This window comes from Aptenodytes patagonicus, chromosome 2 (assembly GCF_965638725.1).
Source record: "Aptenodytes patagonicus chromosome 2, bAptPat1.pri.cur, whole genome shotgun sequence".
NCBI lineage: Eukaryota > Metazoa > Chordata > Aves > Sphenisciformes > Spheniscidae > Aptenodytes > Aptenodytes patagonicus.
In genome coordinates, this window is record NC_134950.1 from 83,788,903 (window position 1) to 83,811,124 (window position 22,222).

At 38.9% G+C, this 22,222-nt stretch overlaps 1 protein-coding gene across 4 annotated transcripts in view; it reads left to right on the forward strand.

Annotated features, from left to right (window-relative positions):
* TRIO (trio Rho guanine nucleotide exchange factor) overlaps nucleotides 1-22,222 on the forward strand; it is a 260,532-nt gene that overhangs the window by 172,660 nt on the left and 65,650 nt on the right. For all 4 annotated transcript variants that reach the window (XM_076330348.1, XM_076330349.1, XM_076330350.1 and 1 more), the window contains 6 exons: nucleotides 1,442-1,553; nucleotides 3,635-3,825; nucleotides 7,138-7,239; nucleotides 7,976-8,118; nucleotides 8,741-8,840; nucleotides 17,076-17,319. In XM_076330348.1, the coding sequence (XP_076186463.1) occupies nucleotides 1,442-1,553; nucleotides 3,635-3,825; nucleotides 7,138-7,239; nucleotides 7,976-8,118; nucleotides 8,741-8,840; nucleotides 17,076-17,319 (892 nt within the window). The remainder of the gene's footprint in view (nucleotides 1-1,441; nucleotides 1,554-3,634; nucleotides 3,826-7,137; nucleotides 7,240-7,975; nucleotides 8,119-8,740; nucleotides 8,841-17,075; nucleotides 17,320-22,222) is intronic.

Here is a 22,222-nt window from a genome sequence, read left to right on the forward strand (position 1 = left end):
AAAAACATTGCAGGCTATTGCAGGTCAAGTTGGATGGAAACAAGTCTGTCGTTTTTAACCAAAACATATTGTCTGTTCTCACCTTGCAAAAGGGTGCAACTTGATTAAGTTACAACTTACAGAAAGACTCTAGGCTGTGCTGTTTCAGAATTTTTGGGGTATTGATTCCAAGAATTATTTTTTAAAAATCTAAATATGCCTTAGCCGATACATTATTGAAGTGATGGGACAGATCGGTTTCACCAGTCTTTGCAGAGCCAGATGGCTTTGCTGCATAGTAAAATGGATTTATGTGGTAGTTGCTGGGTTTTCGTTTTCTTTTTTTTTTCTCTCCTATAAGAAAAGAGATGTAAACCATGTAAAGATGGAGAGCCTAAAACTTGAATGATGGCTGAAACATTTTACGGTTCTCGAAGTTCTGCTTATTTTTCCAAATGGTATTGAAGCTGCTCATCTTCTGTGCCTCCTGGAGGATATTTAGTTACACTCACTTTTCTGTGGAGTTGTCATGCAAAATTTAAGTGTGATGATGTAGTGTTTTTCTGTGATGGTGGTATTGGCAGTTAAATAAAAATAGTGTAATGATGATAATAGTAGGAATCACCTGGCTTTCTCTTTAAAAAGGAAAAGGGAATTTAACCTGAGGGAATGAATTAAGTGGGCCTTTTGAATAATAGAAGGAACATAATATGCCCTTTTGGTTACATAAGCTACATTTTATCTTGATGCTGTTCAAATGCTCAAAGGATGTGAGGGAATTTGAGTATCAGCTCAGGTGCTGTTATGTTAATATCTGTGGGATGTTGAATGGGCAGGGAACTTCATCACCCTAAATTCCACTACAACATTTCAGCATATTCCATTCTCGAACTTCTGTCCATTAGCTAATGCTTGTTTGTATTCAAAAGTTGTGTCTGTAGGATGCTTTTAACTGTGTGAACGCAGAATAGAGTAATTCATTGAATACTTGAAATGAAACAATGTAAATCCTCTGATCAGCAGTAGTACAGAGCAGGTCTTTGGTGCAGTGGAGCAAAGACTGACATGGGGGGGCAGTCCTTTTGTGCTGTCCTGCTTTCCACCATCTTCATGACTTGGCAGCTGTGTTGTTCTGGGTGTTGATGTAGCACTGCATCTGATAGCTGTGTCTGTGCTTATCAGAAAAAATGTTGTCCTTAATGTACCTTTTAAAGATTTCTTATTAAGCAGATGATCTTGTTTAAATTAGAGGTGGTTAACTGAAAGCTTGGGCTGGTCCCTGAAGAAGAGCTCATGATAAATACAAAGTATGCTGTCATGTCACTGGCAGAGTAAGAAGTTCAAAAAGATTTTACATGCCAAAAATGATTCTTTGCTTGTTAGAAGTAGTATTTGGTTGTCTATCATATTAGTGTAGAAACACATATGATAGAGAGTACTCATGTCCGCTTGTCTTTTGCAGGAGCTGCTCACATGCTGTGAAGAAGGTAAAGGTGAGATTAAGGATGGCCTGGAGGTGATGCTTAGTGTGCCAAAGCGAGCCAATGATGCCATGCACCTCAGCATGCTGGAAGGTAGGATTCAAACTGGCTTTCCAATTCAGCCATATGCTGTAGGTTAACTTTGTTTAATAACCTTTTATATTGCTATATGTTGAGAAGATCTGAAGAATGGGAACATTTTCTTATCTCTGGGTTTGTATTTTATATGCCTTTTATTTGGAGGTATATAAAATGCAAACTTATTTAGGAAAATGAATTGTGACAGACAACTGGACAGTTTTGTTAATTTTTCAAATGTTCTTTCATCCTGATCTATAGCTCTGCCACTGCAGATTTGAAAAATATGTAGGCTAATAAAGTTTTCCACTACTCACCTAAAATGTAATGGGTGAATGGTCAGATACAATAGCTTCGGCTACATTTTCCAACCAGTGTCCTTGGCTTCTTTATATGAGGAGCATAAGTGTATCAGAGGTGATTTTGCTGATTTATATATCAAATAATTGCCTCCAAGAAGTTTGTCGTTTTCACATCTGTTTGCTGCCTGTTCCATAACAGACTTCTGGTTGAAATGAAATGTCTATTCTGGCAGTAAAATGTCAGCATAAGCCAATTTAGCTTGAGCCTTAGCCAGAATAGCATAATCATGTTCATGGCAGACAGTGGAGGTTGGATGTAATTGTTTCTATGTGCTTAGAACAACTTTCTGCCAAAATCTGTTTTGTAATTGGCACGTTATCATGTATGATGGTGCCATCATACATTTAGTAATAAAGGTGTTTTTCTTTGGCATTTAAATTTTTTGAGATAAAAGCAGAGCCGCCTTACCTTGCAGCTGCTGAATAAAGACTTACAGGTGCTTTTAGTCAATATTCCTTTTCCTCATCTCTGCCTTCTAGTAGTAAAATGGAGCTTGTCATGGAATTTCCAGTATCATGCAAGTTACTATAAAACTCATCTTGGTTTGACATGTGATCCTTGATCATGTGAATGCTCAAAATCACCTTCCTTCCCTGATTTTAAACAATAGCAATGTTGGTCAGTTTGCAGGATCAGTTCCAAATGCTTTGTTCAGGAGATGGTGTTAGTATAAATGCTGACCAGCATTGGTAATAATCTTTTAACACTGGGAGTGTGACTCTGGAGAATATCCTAATCTTTTACATAAGTTGGTTTTATAACAAATCATGTGTGTATCATTGAGTCATCCCATGTTAGACAAAAAATAATGAGTGAGCACATTTCCTCTTTATGTCTCTGGAGGATTTTGAATGAACATCCTGATGCAGCTTGCCTCTGATGCTCTCCATACTGTTGCCCTGTTTAGAACAGTGAGAACTGTTGTTTTCTTGAGAAGGATGGTGCTCTTCTGTTCAGAGAATATTGGCAAGCAGTATGTATTTAAAATGCAGTTTAATACCACTCAGAAGAGTACGGTAGACTAGTTTCTGTTATCCTGCAACTCTAAAGCTGTGTATTAAACTGGGAGAACACTGTACCACTATAATGGAAGTAAAATTGTTGATATTCTCAGTCTTCATCTTTACATTATGTCTCAAGATAAGTAATCCAGCTGCTTATTTCTTTATTGTGGATCAGTGTTGGAGTGACTCAATGGCAGGCTGATCACATGGCAACAGCTCCAGGCTGCCATCTTTTTTCATCCTCTATTGGAACATGTTTGCGTGCTCATTGCATACGTGGTAGGGAGAGTGTACCACCAGAAAAGGTGGCACTTGGGAGCTTGCCGAAGTCAGAACAACCTGATGTGCTCTCTGTGTCCTTGCAGGTTGCTCACTTTCTACAGTCGTAGAAAGCTTATAAGGGAAATAATTTTCATCACGGAAGAGGTTACCGGAAGCTGACATAGAGAGATCTGATATTTGTTGGTGAAATACTGCCAGAAGAGTTGATAAACTTCTTAACAGTTGGATCTCTAAACTTAGACATAGACTTGAGCTACAGTTACATGTAGAATATTACAATGTTGAAATCAAGTCTTGCTTTTAGTATTGCTTCCTTGGAATCCCATCTTTTGCAAGCTGTATTTGGAAAAAAAAAATCGGCTCGCTTAATAAACAGAAGCTGTGCTTTTTAATTTCCTCATATTATCAACTTTTCATGGTGAACCTTTCCTCTCCCTGGGTTTTTAGGCTTTGATGAAAATATAGAATCTCAGGGAGAGCTCATCCTTCAAGAATCCTTCCAAGTGTGGGACCCCAAAACTCTAATTCGAAAGGGAAGAGAGAGGCACCTTTTCCTTTTTGAGATGTCCTTGGTTTTCAGTAAAGAAGTAAAGGACTCCAGTGGAAGGAGCAAGTACATTTACAAGAGTAAACTGTTCGTAAGTATGGGAGAACAAGTGTTCATATTTAGAAAACTGTCTAGATTAGACTGTGACTAAGCTCAGATGATTTAAATGTGCCTGAAGAACTTGAACAACTATTATAGTGCACTGAAAGAACAGCCTTGGAATGCGTAGACTGAATCTTATAAGGTTGCTGCTTTGTCATGCTTCTGAGGAGAAAGAGTAGGCTGAAAGCAACTACTGAAGGCTACATGTCAATCTTGGTGTGTCAGGACAAAGGAAAATCAAGACTGGGCTGGACTGATTTTGTGTTAATTGTGTGTGTGATTGCTGGTTCTTTAAGGCTCGTTTGTATAAAGCAGAAGGATAGAAGGAGTTGACAAGCTGCCTTCATCTTGCTTGTTTACTATTGCTGTTGTAGTAATATCCATGTTAAGGATTCATTTTGGTGGATATTCTACACATCCTGATCTGGAAAGGCAAGAACTCCACTTGTTATAGAAAAGTTCATTCCAGAATGTCTACTGGGACTAGTAGTCTTACAATAATATTTTGTAAATAAAATGATAGCTTTTATGGTCTACTGAAAGGATGTAAAGATGGAAATGTTTTTCTCCCCATTTAAAAAAAAAAAAAAATCCGCTCTTTCTTTCCTTGTTTGTAGCATGTATGCTTTGCAAAATGTGACCCTGGAATTCATATGCTTCCCTTCCTGTCTCATTGGATGGCTTGGGTGAGAGCAGTATTCACACTCCATAAATTTAGGTAGCCAAGTGAGAAGACAGTCTCCCATGGCTTGCTCTGCATCTGTTGGAGGCAAGATTAGCTTGTCTTCTAGACAGTTTAGAACAAGTACTTGAAATTACTTCTCAGAATCACACTCTAAAAGACATTATTCTTCTGTTGATCCTATTGGGATATATGACTAAGTCTAGATGATATAAATACTGAGCCTTTTCTCCCTGCTTCAGCTCCTTTTCCTTCGTTCTTTTCCCCCTTCCCACCTCTGTGTCCAGACTGGTAAAGCAGGTTGGTTCAAAAAAACTCTTTTTTTTCCTATCTTACTTTGCATATTCTGTCACTTCATTTCCAACACTTGGTCTCCTTCCTGATATGAGGTAGCTAGCAGGTAACACAGCTGCAGCTGTTTTGTTGATCACACCTTTCTTTGGTGCTCTCAAGAACTTGAAATACAAAAAACTTCTGGTGTACTGGAGGGTAACATCAGCTGCCAAGGCATTACATGGTAGGGGTGACAGAGCTGAAAAATGGGTCCTGTAAGCTTGTCGTGTCAGTTCCTCTGGCAAGAATTTAGTAATAGCCTTGGGTCCTAGAGAAGTTGCTGGAAATCATTGTGCCTCATGTTTAAAATATAAGCCTATCTTTTTGTCTTCATATTCTACTTGGCAAAATATCCTGTAGTGCAGCTTACTATTATAGCAATTCTTAAGTCTGATCTGTAGAAAAGGCATTCATACAGATGTTGAAAGTATGCGTGTTGATTTGAGCTAAAGATCCTTTTTGCACATTATCCTGTCTCCTGCCTCTGGAAGGTGGTGTCACAAAAGTGAGGTCCTTCACTTTACTTCGGGCATGATGACCACCATGGTTTCTCCAGCACAGGATACTCAATGGCATGACTTGTATTAGTGGAAGAATGTGTTAATGAACTCCTTTGGCAAGAGATAAAGTGTCCAAAAGCAAATGCCTAAGGAGGGCTATGGGAACAAGGCAAGCAGGTGTTACTTTGCCAGAATACTCTCCCAGTGACCAGTAACTGGAAGTTCAGGGGCTTCCTCACCTGAATGTGGTTTCTATGCATTCAGTAACCTGCAATGGATTTCTCTTCCATGAGCTGGTCCTTGGACCTCATGCAGACTTTTAGCATTTACAGTGTCCTTTGGCAAAGAGTTGTATTGCTCAACTACATATTGGGCGCAGGCCAACCTTCATGTGTTGGGTTTTGAACCTGACTCCCTCCCACTAGTTTCACTTGATGCCTACCAGTATTGAAAGGGACAGTGAACAACGTATGTTGGCTTTGCCACTCCTTACTGTACAGACCTCTACTCCATTGCCCCTCAGTTGCCCCTCGTAAAATTAATAATATTCACAAGTGTATCAAGACTTCTAAATTTACTAGGCTTTAAAAAATAAACAACATTAAAAACTGTACTATCTTGCCCATTCAGACTTTATATTGGGCAGTGCAGTAGGGTATATTTTCTTTGAGTTACATAATGTAATGTTGGATTAAGTATTTTATGAGCTTTTTAACACATATAGGAGTTGTTGGTGAGTCAAGTTTAAAACGCATCACAGACTTTTAAGTATTTCAGTGAAGAAGAGTCCATTTTACAAAAAAAATGACAAAGCTGAAAGGGTGGATGTGTTGGGTTGGGGTTTTTTTTAGGGGGGAAAAAAACCCAAAACAAAACAAGTTGGCATCCAAGTGAGACAAGAAAAAATTACCTCTACTCAGGTACTGTGTATCCAACATCTCTTGTAATAAGCTGTGTATGTGCTAGTGGTGATGCATATGAGGGGAAAAATACTGCTTCTAATAATGCAAGAATGCTTAGCAGCTGTCTTTTGGAGTGAGGGTTCTTCTGGTTTGAGCTATATTTCTTAGTTTGTCTTTTTTTTTTTGAGCAGAGCCTATATGAATTGTTTAACTGGAAGCCAGTTCACGTGATTGAGATGTTGTTCCAGTTGGAAAGTGAAAATATTTTGGATGATAATTAGCTATTAAGGTCCGACATTAGAACATTAACAATCAGTCTTTGGGAATGTAGTTGTCCCACAAAATTCTCCAGGGAAACTGCATTTCTGAATTATTTCATCTGTTTCAGAGGGAAGGAAACACACTAGGAAAGGCTCTTGGCAGAAAAGAGATCACAGTTTTAGAAGGTATCAAGAGAATTCTTAAGCATATCTTATCCGAGAGAAGACATAAAAATCAATAAGTAATGAGTGTTCCCTGATGGAAACCAACAAGGAGAGAAGCCAACACTTATTTTTTACCAAGCACCTTTTTTTAGAATTACGAGGCTTTTATTGTCAAGTCAAAAATGTAAAATAAGCAATTTGGTATTTCAGATTATAAATGCTATTGTTTATTGTTACTTTACAGGAAAAAATGTTTAGCTTGAAGTTCTTCCTTTTTTGAAGAAACCCCACCACTGCCACCAAAATAAAGGTTTCTTTCTATCACATGAGTTAGACTTAAGCTTCTGAAAGTAAAAAAGCTCTTTAAATAGCAGAGCTCAATTATTTAGAATATCAGCATCCCTTTGTGGCTTCTGAGAAAAAAATGCAGTGTCATCCTAACATTTTTCTTGATTCCAGACTTCTGAACTGGGTGTCACAGAACATGTAGAAGGAGATCCCTGCAAGTTTGCTCTATGGGCTGGAAGGACACCAACTTCAGACAACAAAATTGTTCTCAAGGTAATTTTAGCTGACATGCTTGTACAGTCTATACTCAGTCTTGTAGTTGTTGTTCATACTTGTTGGGAAGGCAACAAGTGATGACTTTTCCTGCTTTGAGAGGGACAGCTGCTGACAGATAATTTTCCTTTGTGTATAAAGGATGTGATGTATACCTAATTCACATGGCTTGACAGCAGAGGGGAATCTGTGTGGTCTACTGAAGGATGAAACAAACTTGCTTTCACAAACAGGAGTAGGAAGAGGTTTGATCCCATGGACTTCTATAGCTTGAAGACTTCAGCCACTAGCTGACTGCAACTGATATGCCACAGACAAATCATGGCATAGAATCACAGAATAGTTTGGGTTGGAAGGGACCTTGAAAGGTCATCTAGTCCAAATACCAATGTTCAAGGTGTTATTACTGTAATTCTTTAAGTAAGTCAATCCACCCTGTCTCGCATGAGATGCATGCAGGGTTTTAGCCTTCAAGTTATGAAAGAGGAATCCGAATCTAAAATAAAATGTTTTTAAAAGAACAATATTAATAATGTTGAGAAGTGTAAAGTAGTGTTGGTGATTCAAAATGAAGACAATTAGCTTGAATTTCCTTTTCTCTGTTCCAGTTTTTAAAAATGATTCACAAAGTCATTCTTTATGCCTTCCTCTTCATGTTTATTAGCTGACTGTATTTGTGGATCTTCTCAGCTATAGTACTCCATTGTCGGGGTTTTGTTTCTTTTGCATACCAAAGGCATCCAGTATAGAGAACAAACAGGACTGGATCAAACACATCCGGGAAGTGATACAAGAAAGGACCATTCATCTGAAAGGAGCATTGAAAGAGCCAATTCACATCCCCAAAACCGCACCAACAACAAAACAAAAAGGAAGAAGGTAAGTAGTATTTAAAATAATCAGAGATCTCTAAGTACACAGTAGCACTCTTTCCTCTGTAGTGTTGAATTTCTAATGACTTTCAGTGAATCAGGCAAAACCAAGAGTCGCTGTGGCCAGCTTTATCTTACAATTAATTTCCAGTTTCCTGCAATGCTGAATTTGTTGAGATTTCTGCTCTGAACAGTCCCTGACTTGTGTACATTCAGCCATTACAGAAGGGATTTGGAACTATAGTACAGGATAGCTGTACATTTTTAGATTTTTTACAATTCTGCATGTGTTATTCAGGTCCTTGGTTTCCTTTCACGGAGCTTAAAATGTGTGACTGAGTAGCCTGCTTGCTAGCTTTGGCTAAGTGGTTGTGCAAGTTTCTTGCCATAGTTCTGGCTGGTTGGTTGTTGCCTTAGTTCTACATGATGTAAACCTTGAGCAAATGAATCTGTTCTCTTAAAGTGTGGAACAAAGTATTAAGTGCTGAATATTTGATTTTTGCATCAGTTAGTTTGACCGGGGTCCATTGCCACGCTGTCTAGGTGCCCCTTCTTTAGAGTTGCAATTAGGGAACTAACATGTTACAAACACAGTGCTAATATTGTAATGAAAACTGAATTATTTGCAGAGACGGCGAGGACCTGGACAGTCAGGGAGATGGTAGCAGCCAACCTGATACTATTTCAATTGCCTCACGAACCTCACAGAACACGCTAGACAGTGATAAGGTAAGTTTCTCAGGTGTTGCTCTGTTCTGAGAGCAAAGTACTCATCTCTTAGTGTGAGATAGCGCCCAAGATTAGTCCTTACTACCTTCAGAGAGGAGGTGTGGAAATACTCAATCTCTTAAAAATAGCTGTATGCAATAGAGAAAATATCTTGATACCTTGGGGGGAGCAGGGGTGGTTGTTTAAATCTAATCGGTCATGAAGGAATTATGTTTGTTCCAAACTGAAACCATTTTGGTCCCCTCTCTTCTGCAGATTGTTCAAAGCTTTGACCCAGTTTAAAAAGAAAGTTTTATTTTCCATAAAACTTGATACTCATGCACAGAATTTTTCTTGATATCGGTCTCAGCCTTTCTGAAAGCATGCCATCTGCTTTTTGAATTAGCTTGAGGTTGGTGGTTGCCACACAGTTACTTTTGTGAAGGAAAAACACTATCCGATGTTCATGGGTTAGAGAGTAAGAGTGTTCCCTTTCTGCATGAAAGCTGATGGAAACCACCATATTAAAGAGAAGTAACCCACAACACTATCATGTGATACTAGTGCTAGTGTTTCCTTTCCTCCATCACTGCCTATGGATTCTGGCTGGGTTATCCCATAAGGATAACATAGCCAGAGTTTCTCATGGGTGGAAGAAAGATAGGCATCAAAAGAGTAAAAATTCTTACATGAAACATGCGTCTGTTACTTTGGAATTGAAAGAAGATTTCTGGCAAGCAAGAAGTGTTAGGAGCTTGGAGGGAGGTAGAGATGGATAATAGAAGTTTGTCAAACAGAAGAATGAGTTAAAACATAGAAGCAGTGTAGCAAATTACTTCAAAACGCGGTTAGGGATTTCTGGCCTGTTACCTCATTGGGTAAAATTGTTCTGATGAGCCACTCAAACTACGCAGGTAAATAATCAGTATATTACAGGGCAGCTAAGTGAATAGGTTCTCAGAGTAATATTTTGACCATTCCCATCGTCATCTAAAAGAGAGTTAGTTTTCTATATTTTTACATGTCACTTAAACACTATGGTTTTAATTTTTCCATGTAAAGAAGAGGAAGACAGAAGAAGGGAAGTATAAGGTGCTTAGGGTTGCTCTTGTATTTGTCAAAAATAGCCTGTTTTGACTTTGTGCATTTGTACTGAAGTTGGTCTGTATTTTTGGTGGTGGTTTCTTCTAAGGATATCTGTGGGGAAAAATTGGTTGGTTAGAGCAAAAAAAGTGTCTTTTGATGGCTGACTCTTGTTTTGCTATTTTATTCTTTGCATTCTTCCTTAGCTATTTAGTGATTTACAAAAAAAGTGTTGTGTATACTAGCAAACAGTTTAGTTCATTTTTTATGTGTTCTTAAGAGTTTGGGTAATCTGTCACACCCAAAAGACGTGCTCTCTCTGATTTCCCTGATTGTTGGCTGAGACGTCAAGCTGTGTGCACGCAGCCTGGCTGGATTGTGCTTCACTTCAAATGGAGGTGATGCAATCCATTGCTGCTATGCACAACCATTGCCTCTCTTTAGTTGTTTGTGATGTACTATTTACTGGTGAATAGCACAGATGGTCTCCTGTTGCCCCTCCTGTAATACTTCATGTATCATGTGAGAATTGCTAAGCAAGTTGGCCAAGTGAAATGCCCTCAGGATTGTCTTCCAATCTGACATGAGGAGGAGTCTTACCAACAACCTGTTCAACAGGAGTTATAAGTTAAAAGAAAGAGGAATGGAGAACACTTTTAAATATTTTCCTGACAAATTAAGTTTTAAGGTTGGTTAGTGAGCGTAGTGTTGTTTTTAAAGCAGTTTTCAGTTCTCACATTAGTGTATACATTTTTTGTTAGACTTTTCTTTGACAAGAAAAACAAACTGAAAACTGGGAGACTCCCTGAAGTTACTTGTGCTATGTATTGTATGTCCAAGGAAGAAATTGACTGTTTGTACACTTTTTAAAAGTGTGTGAATTAGCAGAATAGCTTTTTTTAATGTTTGTGTTACATGTTTTGATTTGTCAAATACATTAAGAAGTGAAAAATTTTAATCTGTTTATAAATACAAAATAAAAATGATTAAGGAACAGCAACAGGCAGAAGACCAGTGAAATCTGTAGGATATCTTAACACTCTTGCTGAATCTGAAGTAATCTCTCACTTTGTATCTTGAAAATTCATTAGCTGCCGTCCATTTGGGGTTTAAAATTGACTCTGTTTTCTCAGCCTAGAAGCTTGAAGTATGTATGAATGTTTTACAGAGATGGAGTGAAACAGGTTTAGGGATTTTAGGTGCTGTTGATGTGGTTAGCCAGATGGAGCAGTGGAACTCCTCAGTCGAATATGAAGCATGTCCCAAACTGAGCTGTAATTCCAAATTGAGAAACATTAAAAATATCAAGTAATTTAAAATAGTGTTAATTAAGTGGTAAAAATGTTTAGCACTGTATTACTTATTATGCTGTTGCTGAACATTTTTCTGTTCATGTGTATCCACTATTGTGATTAAGAAAAGACAACAAATAGCAAACATATCATACTAATCAACAGCCAAGTAAAACCATTCTTTTATTTTCTCCATTAATATATTCAGACAGTTGATTCTTTTAAAATAAATGTTTTGGTTAGAAGTGCTAAGCTGTTATACAGGGAGAATATCAGGAATGAAATCCTTTATCCACAACTCAATACTCTTTCTGACCTCCTCAGAGGTATACTTTGAAAGAGCTAAAAATCCTTAGCCTTGATAGTAAGTGGTTGAGTATTGTCCAGATGAGCTTCTTTCCTTGCATCCTGTTTTATGACATAATTGGTAATGCCTTAACAACAGAGAATAACTTAATGATTAGCTTTTTTCTTCTCCACCCTGGCTTTTTGCGCTAGAATTGTAACTTTTGATTGTTGGCTCCACTGTTGCATGTTGCTTTTTAGTAATGACCGGGATGATCCAATAGATGGTATGTTTATAAAGCAGACATCCTTCCCGGCTTCATGTCATCTGAAAACTATATTGGAAAGCGGAATTAGAATTCAGAATCGTCTTGGCAAATAGAATAAATTAATTGGCAAAATACCATGCAATTTAATAGGAACACGTTTGAGCTAATGTGAATAGGTGGAGATAGTTAACTACTAATGGAAACAGTGAGAATATTGAACAGTTTTTGAGAAGATGATCTAGAAGCTATAGAGGCTCACAAGCTGTTTATTATTTTAGCAGTGTGATGCAATTATGAAGGGAGGGGAAGCAGCCCTGTGTTGGCTTGTAGAAATAGGATGCTGAGCTGCAGGACACAAAGTCCTCATGCTTTACTCAGCACTCGTAAGGCCTCTATCAGATACCGCATCCAGTTTTGAGTACAGAATTTTAGCAAATCAGTGGGCCATTGGAAGAGTTCCAGGGGCAAGAAGAAAAAAGACTGATTAGACGTCTACCAAACATAACTTAGAAGGCAAGATAAAGAGTTGGGACTAATGAGTCTAAAGAAAAAGGCAGGAGGAAGAGCTTCAGGTCTTCAAGTATGTAAAAAAGCTACTACGCAGAGTTACGGACCAGTCTTTTATGCATATTTTCAGTGGATGGGATGAGATCAAAGGACTTATCTTTAATAAAAGATTGCGATCTTTTTTTTTTTTTTTATGGGTATGAAAATGTGAAGCCCTAGAGCAGAGCAGTTGTGAAGGCTGGGGAATCTCCATAACTGGAGATGTTTGAGAACAGTTTGGATAAATGTTAAACATGATTCACATAGATGTAGTTGATCATGCTCTAGAGGAAGAGAAAGAAGTGGACTAGGTAACTTAAGATCCCTTTCCAGCCTGTTTTTAATATCATGGGGTGTATCTTCATATTGCAAGACATGCTAAATACATCCATAGCACTGACCCATCCTGAAGTATTGGAAGGTATAATGGAGTCCAGAGTGAAATACAAAATTTTTTGAGAGGGAGATTTCTACTCCGTCAAAGCATCTCAGTTTTCTGAATGAGTGCTCTTACTGTACCCTTCTTAGTAAATATTTCGCTCTTCACCTTTCATAGCATTCCTTCCATTCACCTTCTGTAGCTGTGTAGCCAGCGTTTTAGGTGGCTAACGAATAAAAGAGATGACACTTGGCCCATTCATTCCACCTTTCAACAGTTCCTAGCCTCAGAGCTTGATCTGATTTTAATGTCTTTTGAACTCAATCCAATGCATAGGAAATGAAACGGTGAGGCTGAAGGAAACAATGTAGGTCTGATAGGTCTTTTCATGCTTGTATTAAGTGAGCTGGTAGAAACGTGAAATAATCCAAATTATTTTGGTAGCTGAGAAGATGAGAGGCTTTTAGAAGAAGAGCTGTCACAGGGTGTTATCCTAAATAGTAGGAATCATGCTAGCTGCTCTGGGTGGTCAGTGGAGCAGTATTTCATTTTTAACAAATTCTCTTTTGTGCCCAGCTGGTAACACTTTGTACTGCTGTCTATGTGAAGTTGTATTTCATTCTCATGCTTCTTTAAGCTTGTGTGTAGTAGTTTGGAAAATAGAAAAAAGGACTGAAGCAGCAGGAGACAACCAAGTATTTAGTTCTGCCAGCTGAGACCGCAGAAGAGAAAAGGCTCCCAATAGTAAAAAAAATGCCAGTAAAAAACCAGACATGGCTCTGAGTATACGCCTTTTTTTCAGAGTCAGAAACCAAGTCTGGGCAGCTACCTGGTCAAAGCAAAATACTCTTTATTTGAGACAGAACTTTTGTGTGTCCCCCATTTCTTTCCTCCCACAGTGCACTTGTTTCCGTTTTAAAAGGGGATTAAAGATTTTCATGCTTGAAATAATTGAGAAATCTTATTAGCTGCTCTCTTTCCCTTCTCCTCAATGTAAAATTACCATGGGACAGTAAATTTAATTTGCAGTCCTGAGAGGAGGTTATATGGCCGTTGTATGTGTCAAAACTCTTGTCATAGAACAGTGGTGATCTTCGCAGATACTGGTGGCAGATGAACTCTTGGTGTGGCGTCTCTGACTTCAGCAAACCTACGCTAAGAGTGTATTCAGCCAGTTAGTGTGTTACGGTTTTATTTTTTTTCCCTCTACAAGCGACAGTGATTAAAAGGCCCCAGAGAGATGAACATAGATGGTTAACATTGATTTCAGCAACAGCAAGACACTATGTCCCATGATAAGCTGTTTAATTAAACCTTGTGCCTTTTTTAATCTGCAGTTCTATTTCTGTCTGGCTTTTGTTTCTCATCTCGTCTCTGTCTCTCCAGTTACCATGTTTCAGACATAGCCTCATTTATTTTTATCATGCATGATTAATTCAGTTTACATAAAGGGTTTCTTGAGAAGGATGGATAAAGCATATAAAGCCCTTGTTCAGCCTAAACTTGGATTTAGATGGTTTGTAACTCTTTTCTCTTCAGTGCAAGTCAGTCTCCCGGTTCTGCTGCGCCTCTTGCTCTTCCCTCCAGCTAGCCTAGAGAGCCTTGCCAAAGCTGTCCAAGAACAGCTGTTGAGCAGTGCGCTTAATCACAGCCACTCCTTGCTGTCCAACTGCATTTAATCAGTGCGAAAGATGAAACTGCTTTCAGAAAGTGTGTTATGGAGAGAAAACGAGCAATGAAACAAAGAGGAAAGCAGCATTTCCTAACCATAACTCTAACTGTTGCGGGGAGAAAGAAGGGTGGTTATCCCAAAGGAGGGGACAACTGGTAAATGCTTTTTTGGTCAGTTCTCCATGATGATATAGATGTGTGCTGGGTAGAGAACATCATTCGTTTTGGTGTGTTAGGCAGCAGTGGAGAAGTCCTGCACTAAGTTGCATCTAACAGCATTAGTGCGTGTTTGAGGATGGTGTAAAACTAACAAGTGCATGCGGAAAGTGTCTTATACACTGTACTGAAGTGTGATTGAATATTGAATTTCAGTGGAATACTGATCAGCTAGGACATCTGATTCCCACACAGTCTGAAAGACTGGGATTTTTTTGTACTTTAATAGTTTCTGACATAGCCACTGACAGCCTTTGTTTGCTTTTTCCTTTAGCTTAATACTATATAAAATACTTAGTGGACATAAAATCTGAGATTTTTTTTAATTAGGGGAAGGAGAAGAAATATCATCTATATTAAAGCCAAAAACATGTGGCCGTTCCACCGGTCACAAAGTATATTTTAATCTCTATTTGTAGGAAGTGAAGGGTCAGGAAAGCAAGCAGAGCACCAAAGCTATGCTCCTGTAGGTATTTAGGAGAAAATACAAAGACTAGATGCAGTTTCTGGAAAGCGTCAACTTGTTACTGTCTCGGTGCTTGCACTGACTGGGGATGGATATGGACTGTCCTGAGAAAAATTTGGTCTGCATTGGACACCTTGTGAAGTCATACTTCATCAGCTTTTTTGTTAGTCCCCATCAGGCATACAGATGGTTTCAATTGTTTCTGAGTTTGTCTGAAGAAGGCTGTAACATAAATCAATACCAGAAAACAAGGGAAAGCTCTTTACTTTTTCCCCTTTGGCATAGTTTTGCATGGACTGAAAACTAATATAGTATGGAGAAAGAGCGTAAGGGAACAGGAAACTTTTTAATGAAGGAGGAGGTAGCATGTTTTGAAGAGGTAACCCCCCCCTGTAATTTGGGTATTGGGGCTGTCTGGAAAGATGTAGTAGAAGCAATGTGATTAATTTTTAGCCTGGATCTAAATGGGTGCAACCTGATTTATCTTCCTTTAGCACTAGATGTATGAGGCTTTTCTGCCCTTCTTGGCCCCTGCATCCCCCCAAGAAAACTTTTTTCTTCTTTGTGTGCACACACAAGCAAGGGTAGCCGGTGAGATTAGCAGGCAGAGACCATGGGAAAGCTCTGGAGTTACTGCAGACCATCTGCTAGGAGTTATGTCCTGTCATTTGTTGCAGGCTTGAGGAAGAGAAGGTTGGAAATAACCTTTGAGTGTTTTGCTGGTTTTGTCATTTGCTCTAAAATTCTTGCTTGATAACAGTGTTATCCTAGAAAAGTTTCTATCTGGTGCTTCAGTTCCAGGCTTGTAATGAAAACTAATAAATAAGTATCAATGCAGTCTCTTATCTCCTTTTCCTAAAGCTCATGGGATGTAGCTGGCAGCCATATAAGAGCCTAAACGTAGTAGTCAAAAATAACGTGGCAGGAACCGTGCAGTATGTTGGTGTAGCACGTGCTTCTGTATTTGCTGTAGTTGGAACTCTCACAGGGTATTTGTCCTTTTTTGTCAGCATAGAGCATTGCAGGATTACCTTGCTATGTTGAAGGAGTTTACCGGCTTGGTCCAAAATTACTGAATTCACTGAAGTTGCCTACCAGCTGGGATCTGATATGAATGTTGCACTGAAGCAGCCTGAGCTATAGAAATATTCACACACAAAAAGCTGAAGTAGCCTGGAACACCATTGCTGTATGGAAGAAGGAATTCCCAGGCTGCTTGCTTAAGTTGGATGGGTGCTCTGGCGCTGAGCAATCTTGAGAACTTTGCAAAGTTCTGATAATAGTTTTCATTTCACATCAAAGCAGATGAAACGATCAAAGAGAGGAAACTTAAGCTTAGGCAAAGTAATTCTAATGAAGTGTTTTGAAGCGGGAGAGGAAAACCCTGAGCTTGCATGCTTTTAATTCAAGTTTGTGCAGTTTTATTTGGGGAATCAGCAAAAATGTGAAAGTTGTAAGCCCGTTTGGATTTTTTTATCAAATAGTTAAGTATTTGGGAAACTTATGTGAAGAACTTTATGCTGATTTTTATAATTATGTATGGTGTATCCTGGATGATTTTGTGACCTGTGTATGTAGGGAGTAAACTGTGAGTGGGGTGGGAATGAGGCAGTAAGCTCATTCAAAAAAGGTCCCTCTTTCTGCCTTGAATTTGGAAGATAACAAAGGTCATGAGTGACTGTATTTAGTAATATCTGGCTTTTTGTTGCCAATTATCACCCATAAAATATATTCTGAAGTGACTGCTACTTCAGCTTTCGGGGTAAGGAGCAGTCTAGCAAGAAAAACCGCTTAAATCCTCCGCCCAGCACTGTCACAACCGCTGTGCTTTGAACATAGGCAGAGACAAGCAGAGTTAAAAATCTGTTCTAAAACGCCAGAACTGCCTGATTTTGAAGTGATCTCTTCTTGACGTGGAAAGTCCCAGAAGCTTGCTATCTCATCCAAAATACGAATCCTGCCAGGAATCCTAAATAGGTAACGGTGCATGACGGATGGTTTGATAACGAGCATTCATCTGGCTTCTCCTTCTTGTTTTTCCCCTCACAGTTGTCTGGTGGGTGCGAGCTGACGGTGGTAATCCACGACTTCACCGCCTGCAACAGTAATGAGCTGACAATCCGCCGTGGGCAAACGGTGGAGGTCCTGGAGAGGCCCCATGACAAGCCTGACTGGTGTCTGGTTCGAACCACAGATCGGTCCCCAGCTGCAGAAGGCCTGGTCCCCTGCGGGTCTCTCTGCATCGCTCACTCTCGCAGTAGTATGGAGATGGAGGGGATTTTTAACCACAAAGGTAAGAAATGATGGAAACGAAGTCTCGTCGTCAGCAGCGCTAGTTTTGGGTAATGGGGGGTACTGTGCAAACAGGCACTTCAGTGTTCTTGTGCTGTTTTGGTTTCTAGTTTTTAATTAGATAAAACACAATGCTTTTAGCAACCTGCAGCCACACTGTCTGTTCCAAAATAAGCGGTGAGCAATTCTCAGCGTTAAGTGAAAACGTGGCTGAAGACAGGGAAGAGCTTTAAGCAAATTATGTCTTGGTGAACGGAGTTATGTATCATGTTAGATCGAGCTGCAATGATAGGAAAATCTATACCTGTCGTGTGCTGAAAGGGGGGAGGGAAGAGAATCTCCAGCATGCAATATTAGTGGCTCCTGAGAAACCCTGCAGTAAGAAATCATGACAACATCAGGCTCAGCGGTGGAAAAGGTAAATACACGCATTCGTATGCCCTGGCACAGGAACTGGCTATTTGGACTTCTGTATTTTACTTAACTGAGTTTTCCAGAGTAGCAGTGGCACATTCATCCCTTTTTCCCAGAGCAGCTCTGAATCTTACTTTGTTTGTTCAGATGCATGAAAGAATGTCCCCCTGAAGGGTGCAACAAAAAACTGATAAGTTTTTGAAAGTTTTTAAGGCTTTTGTGTGCTGCAGTCCTTTGGCTTCATAAGCTCCCCAGGCTCACAAGAGTAGTTTGTTATTAGAGAAAATGCTTGCTTGCTTCATTTGAAACTACTTGAGTTTGCAGCCTGTGAACAGAAAGCAATGTGAGTTAAAAAAAAAACCACCAGAAAAACAGTTCATTAGAAGGTGTTTCATCACATGCTGGGGGAAAAGATGCATTTCAAAAAGTTTGTCATTGCAAGTAACAAGATTAGCAGGAAAGTGGTGTTGGGGAAAACTTGTTTACCAAAACACAGATTTCTGAGTTTGGAGAGTTTTTCATAAATATAACCACAAATTTTTCAATTATCCAGTCCATCCCAGCTATCACATTACCATTTTTCCCAGTTTTTTTCAGACACTGTATAAATGTGCTTGGCTAAAAGGGGGGAGAGTTTGCATTTCTTACATTAGGAGCGTGCACAGCAGGAACTTCCTGAATGCAGGGCGATTGGGAGGGGAAGTCTGAAGGATTGAGCTGTATAGTTGGAATACTTTTTCATCCTCTTGTGTCCTATAACAATTTGGATAGAAAAAGTTTGCAGTTGTTCTGATGATAAAATTGGAAAATGTAGTTAAGTATCACTGAAACATTTCTTCCTTTGTCTAGGGAGTGAAATCATGGAAATGTCAACAGGATTTTTTTTTTTTTTTAACAACACTCACAGGATTGATAAATCCAATTTCCTTTGGAGCTAGGGGACTTCACCTTTGAATGCAGAGAATTTTATTAGGAGTGGCAGATTGTACTGGGCAATATATGTTATATGAAGAACACTGAGCCTGTCAGACTCCTCAGGGAGAGGCAGAGCTGTTTTTTGTCTTTAAGAGGTTACTTTTATTAATCAAACCAGTAGACATAACCTGATTGCTTTTTTTCCTTTAATGTTTTTTGGGGGAAAATGGGGCAGAGCATTGTAAAGTTACTTTAGTTTCTGTTCGATATGTTGCTTTGAGATAAAAAGCTTTAATTATATTAATCATGGAGGCTGAAGAAGAGGAGAAGGCCGTTCCTAGAATGAGCATGATTTGCAGGGTTGAATGCAGCCTTAGGAGTGACTTCTGTCCCTGCCTCTGTCACAGCCTTCCTGTGGGATGTTAAGGCGTGCCATCTAAACCCCAGCTGATAAGAAGCAGCTGCTAATTGTTTATTCCCACATTACTGGGTGTCAGGCTTTAGGAGCTGGATGTTTGATTTGTAACGTTTCCCGTGCATGTGACTGTGACTAAAGTCAGTGTGAACTGTCTGGAACATGCAAACTATTATATAATGTTAAGTTATCTGGGGAGGAAAAAAAAAAGCAAAAAACCAAGCAACTTTAGACTGAGTACTTGAAACCACTGGATACATTTTACTTTGGTCTCTACCTCAACTTTCTATTGCTTGAAAGAGGTTGGTATCATTCATTTCACAGAGGGTTTACAAAAATTAAGCAAAATTAGTGGAGTGCTTTGATTTTATTTTTCCCTTCATAGTGAAAAGTACCTCAGACAATCCCACAAAGCAATTATTCATTCTCAAGTGCTGCATTTGATTAAAGATCTTTAAATAAGGCATTGGGGAATATGCTAATCAGAAGAATGGAAAAACAATTAGATGGTATTCTCAAAATTGTTCATTGTGGGCATTGATTGAGGTATGAATTCCTAAAAAACAAAACAGAAAACACAACCCCCATAACAAAGAGCAAGTGAATGACTTACATAATTTAAGGCAGTCCATGTACCTGGGTGGACAACTCTTGAATTGTATTTCCTAGATTTGTAGTGTTTGATTCTGCAACTTCAGTCTTTTTCATACAGATTTTTTTTCTTCTTTTTTTGACCGTAATTCAGTAAAACTTTCAGAGTTTTTGAATGATTCAACAAATTAGGATATTGCCCTCTGGAGTTTTTAGGTCTGAAAATACATGTGATAACGTCAGGCTCGCAGTGTGAGCATCAGGTCTGAGTAATTCTGTACAGTTCATAGGCTAAGCCACATGCAGTAGACATGAGTCTGGAATTTGTGCATGTCTGGCATCGCAAGCTGTTGTGAGAGGCTTGGGGAGAGAGAGGTTTTATGTAATTCCAAAGGAAAAAGGGAGGTGATCGCCATCAGAAGTGGTGGGGGTAGCTGCTTGGATGTTGAGTGCTATACAAATGGCTTGTTGAAGCAAAGAGTTTTGCACTCCTTTCAGTATCTATGGACCCTACAATTTTGATCTTTTCAACAGTGTTTATCAATACCATTTGCCAAGTAAACAAGTTGGAAAGCCACGGCGTATCAGACGTGAAGTGAGCTTCAAAGTTTTGAAATGGCAAGCCTCTTCTAATTTACAGCTGGTTCTTAAGTTGTGTAAAACCACATTTCATCACTGAGTACAGAAATGTTGGGTGGTATTTAGTGCCTTAAATAATCTGAAATGATTATCCAAAGTACGGTAACATGAAAGATTATTAAAGCAAAAAGTATGTTCAGTGAAGCCTAGTTCTGACAGCTGATCTTGGTCATTCCTTGTCGGTCCACGTATTATCTGTCAACCATGAAAGGTAACATTGTTTTATTCTCATTAGAAGATGGCCCCAAAAATGACCCCCATCACTTGCCTACAAGTGTAGGTGTTACTTGTCCTCTAAGAATGTGTATTATTTTAAATATCTAATCAGTATCGATGGGTAAAAAAAAAAAATGCATTTACAGTATCTTCAATCTTTGAAATTTTATAGTAGTTAAGATAACAAACACTTTGTTAAGAGTATGGGGAAAGCATTACATAGAAAAAAGACCTTTGCTAGGTGGATAGTCATTTAGGGGGAGGGTTGATTGCAGGTTCCAGACCTCTTGCTTGCTCTGCTGGATAGCAAATCTATTTTTGTAAGTTATTTGGGTCACTTAATCAATTTGACATGCAGTTTACAGATGAGTACATTTTAAAAAAATCTAAATGCCTTTTATAATGGGGAAAAAAGACAAACAAGTGGGTAGTGAAGAGGTTGAATAACAGTTGGTGCACTCTACAAAAAAATAAATTACTAGCTTTGGAAGAACATGTTTTTCACAAGTAATACATAGGCAACAATTTTTTTTGCAGTGATTCCCCCCATGTTATTGGGCATGGGGGAGAAAGACTATTCCTGTTGTTTTATTTGGTGCTTCTCTTTTTTTAACAAGGGTTTCTTTTCATTCTGTGGTACATCCTTTTTATATGTGCAGTTCTCTTTCCTTTGTTTGCAGGGCATTTACACAGCCACAGAGCTTTGGGTAAAAGGCAGGGGACAGGATTCAGTATAACGAAATTGAACTTGTAAGCTCAGGAAAATAGGCAGGTATTTAAAATTGTTTGTGAATCTCCTGCCTGTTTAGATCACAAGTTCACTGTCTTTTCCAACTTTATGAGTACTTCTGAAGTCTGAAGAATTTGCTACAGTCCATCGTATCCCTTCTGTAGAAGTTTCTGTTTGGAGAACTACAAAGGCTACAACAAGCTTTTGCTCATGAGGCTTACATTTCCATGTCATCTTTATAAGTTACGGGGTTTTTTGGGACCACGTCTAACTGCCAATTCATGTTACTATCTGTTTTGTTCAAAACTTGGCCACAGAGATCTTTTTGTTTACCTGGAGGTACAATGTCTGCCTGTTTTATACGTTCTTATAATCTAGGTATCTGTATAGGTTTGTTCAGATCTGAAAGGTAGGTGATGTCTTAGTAACACGGTGACATACCATGCACCACTGCAATACTGAATACTGGCTTTTGATATTACTCTCAGGATACTGTCCTGACTGGTGCCATAAACAGGAAAATGTTATTTCAGCAGTCTTTTTTATTCCAACTGTAGTATCTCTCAAAGAATCTACCATAATAAGGAGGATTGAACAGCTGATGCTTTCCAAGACAAAGTTTGACAAATTTGTTTAAAGAGCTGTGTAGTAAGGCCTTTTCTACACCTGCAAGGTGGGAAGGAATGATGCAGGGCAGATGTTGGAGGTGTCAGAGCTCTTCTTGAATTGGTACGGGGACCTCCTATTCAGGAATTAAGAAAAAGAAAAATTGCACAGGTGATCTAGAGATATTTCCCCGGAAAAGAGAGATATTTTATAGTTGGGGCCACAGAATAGGATAACACAGTGTCTTGAATTTGTTACATTAAGTAAGCTTGCTCTTGCACAACTGGAGACCTTCTATTCAGAATATTAATTTTAGATGAAAGGGGAAGGGGAGAGAGTAAAGGTAAAACATCTCGCGTATGATCGAGAGCTTGGAAA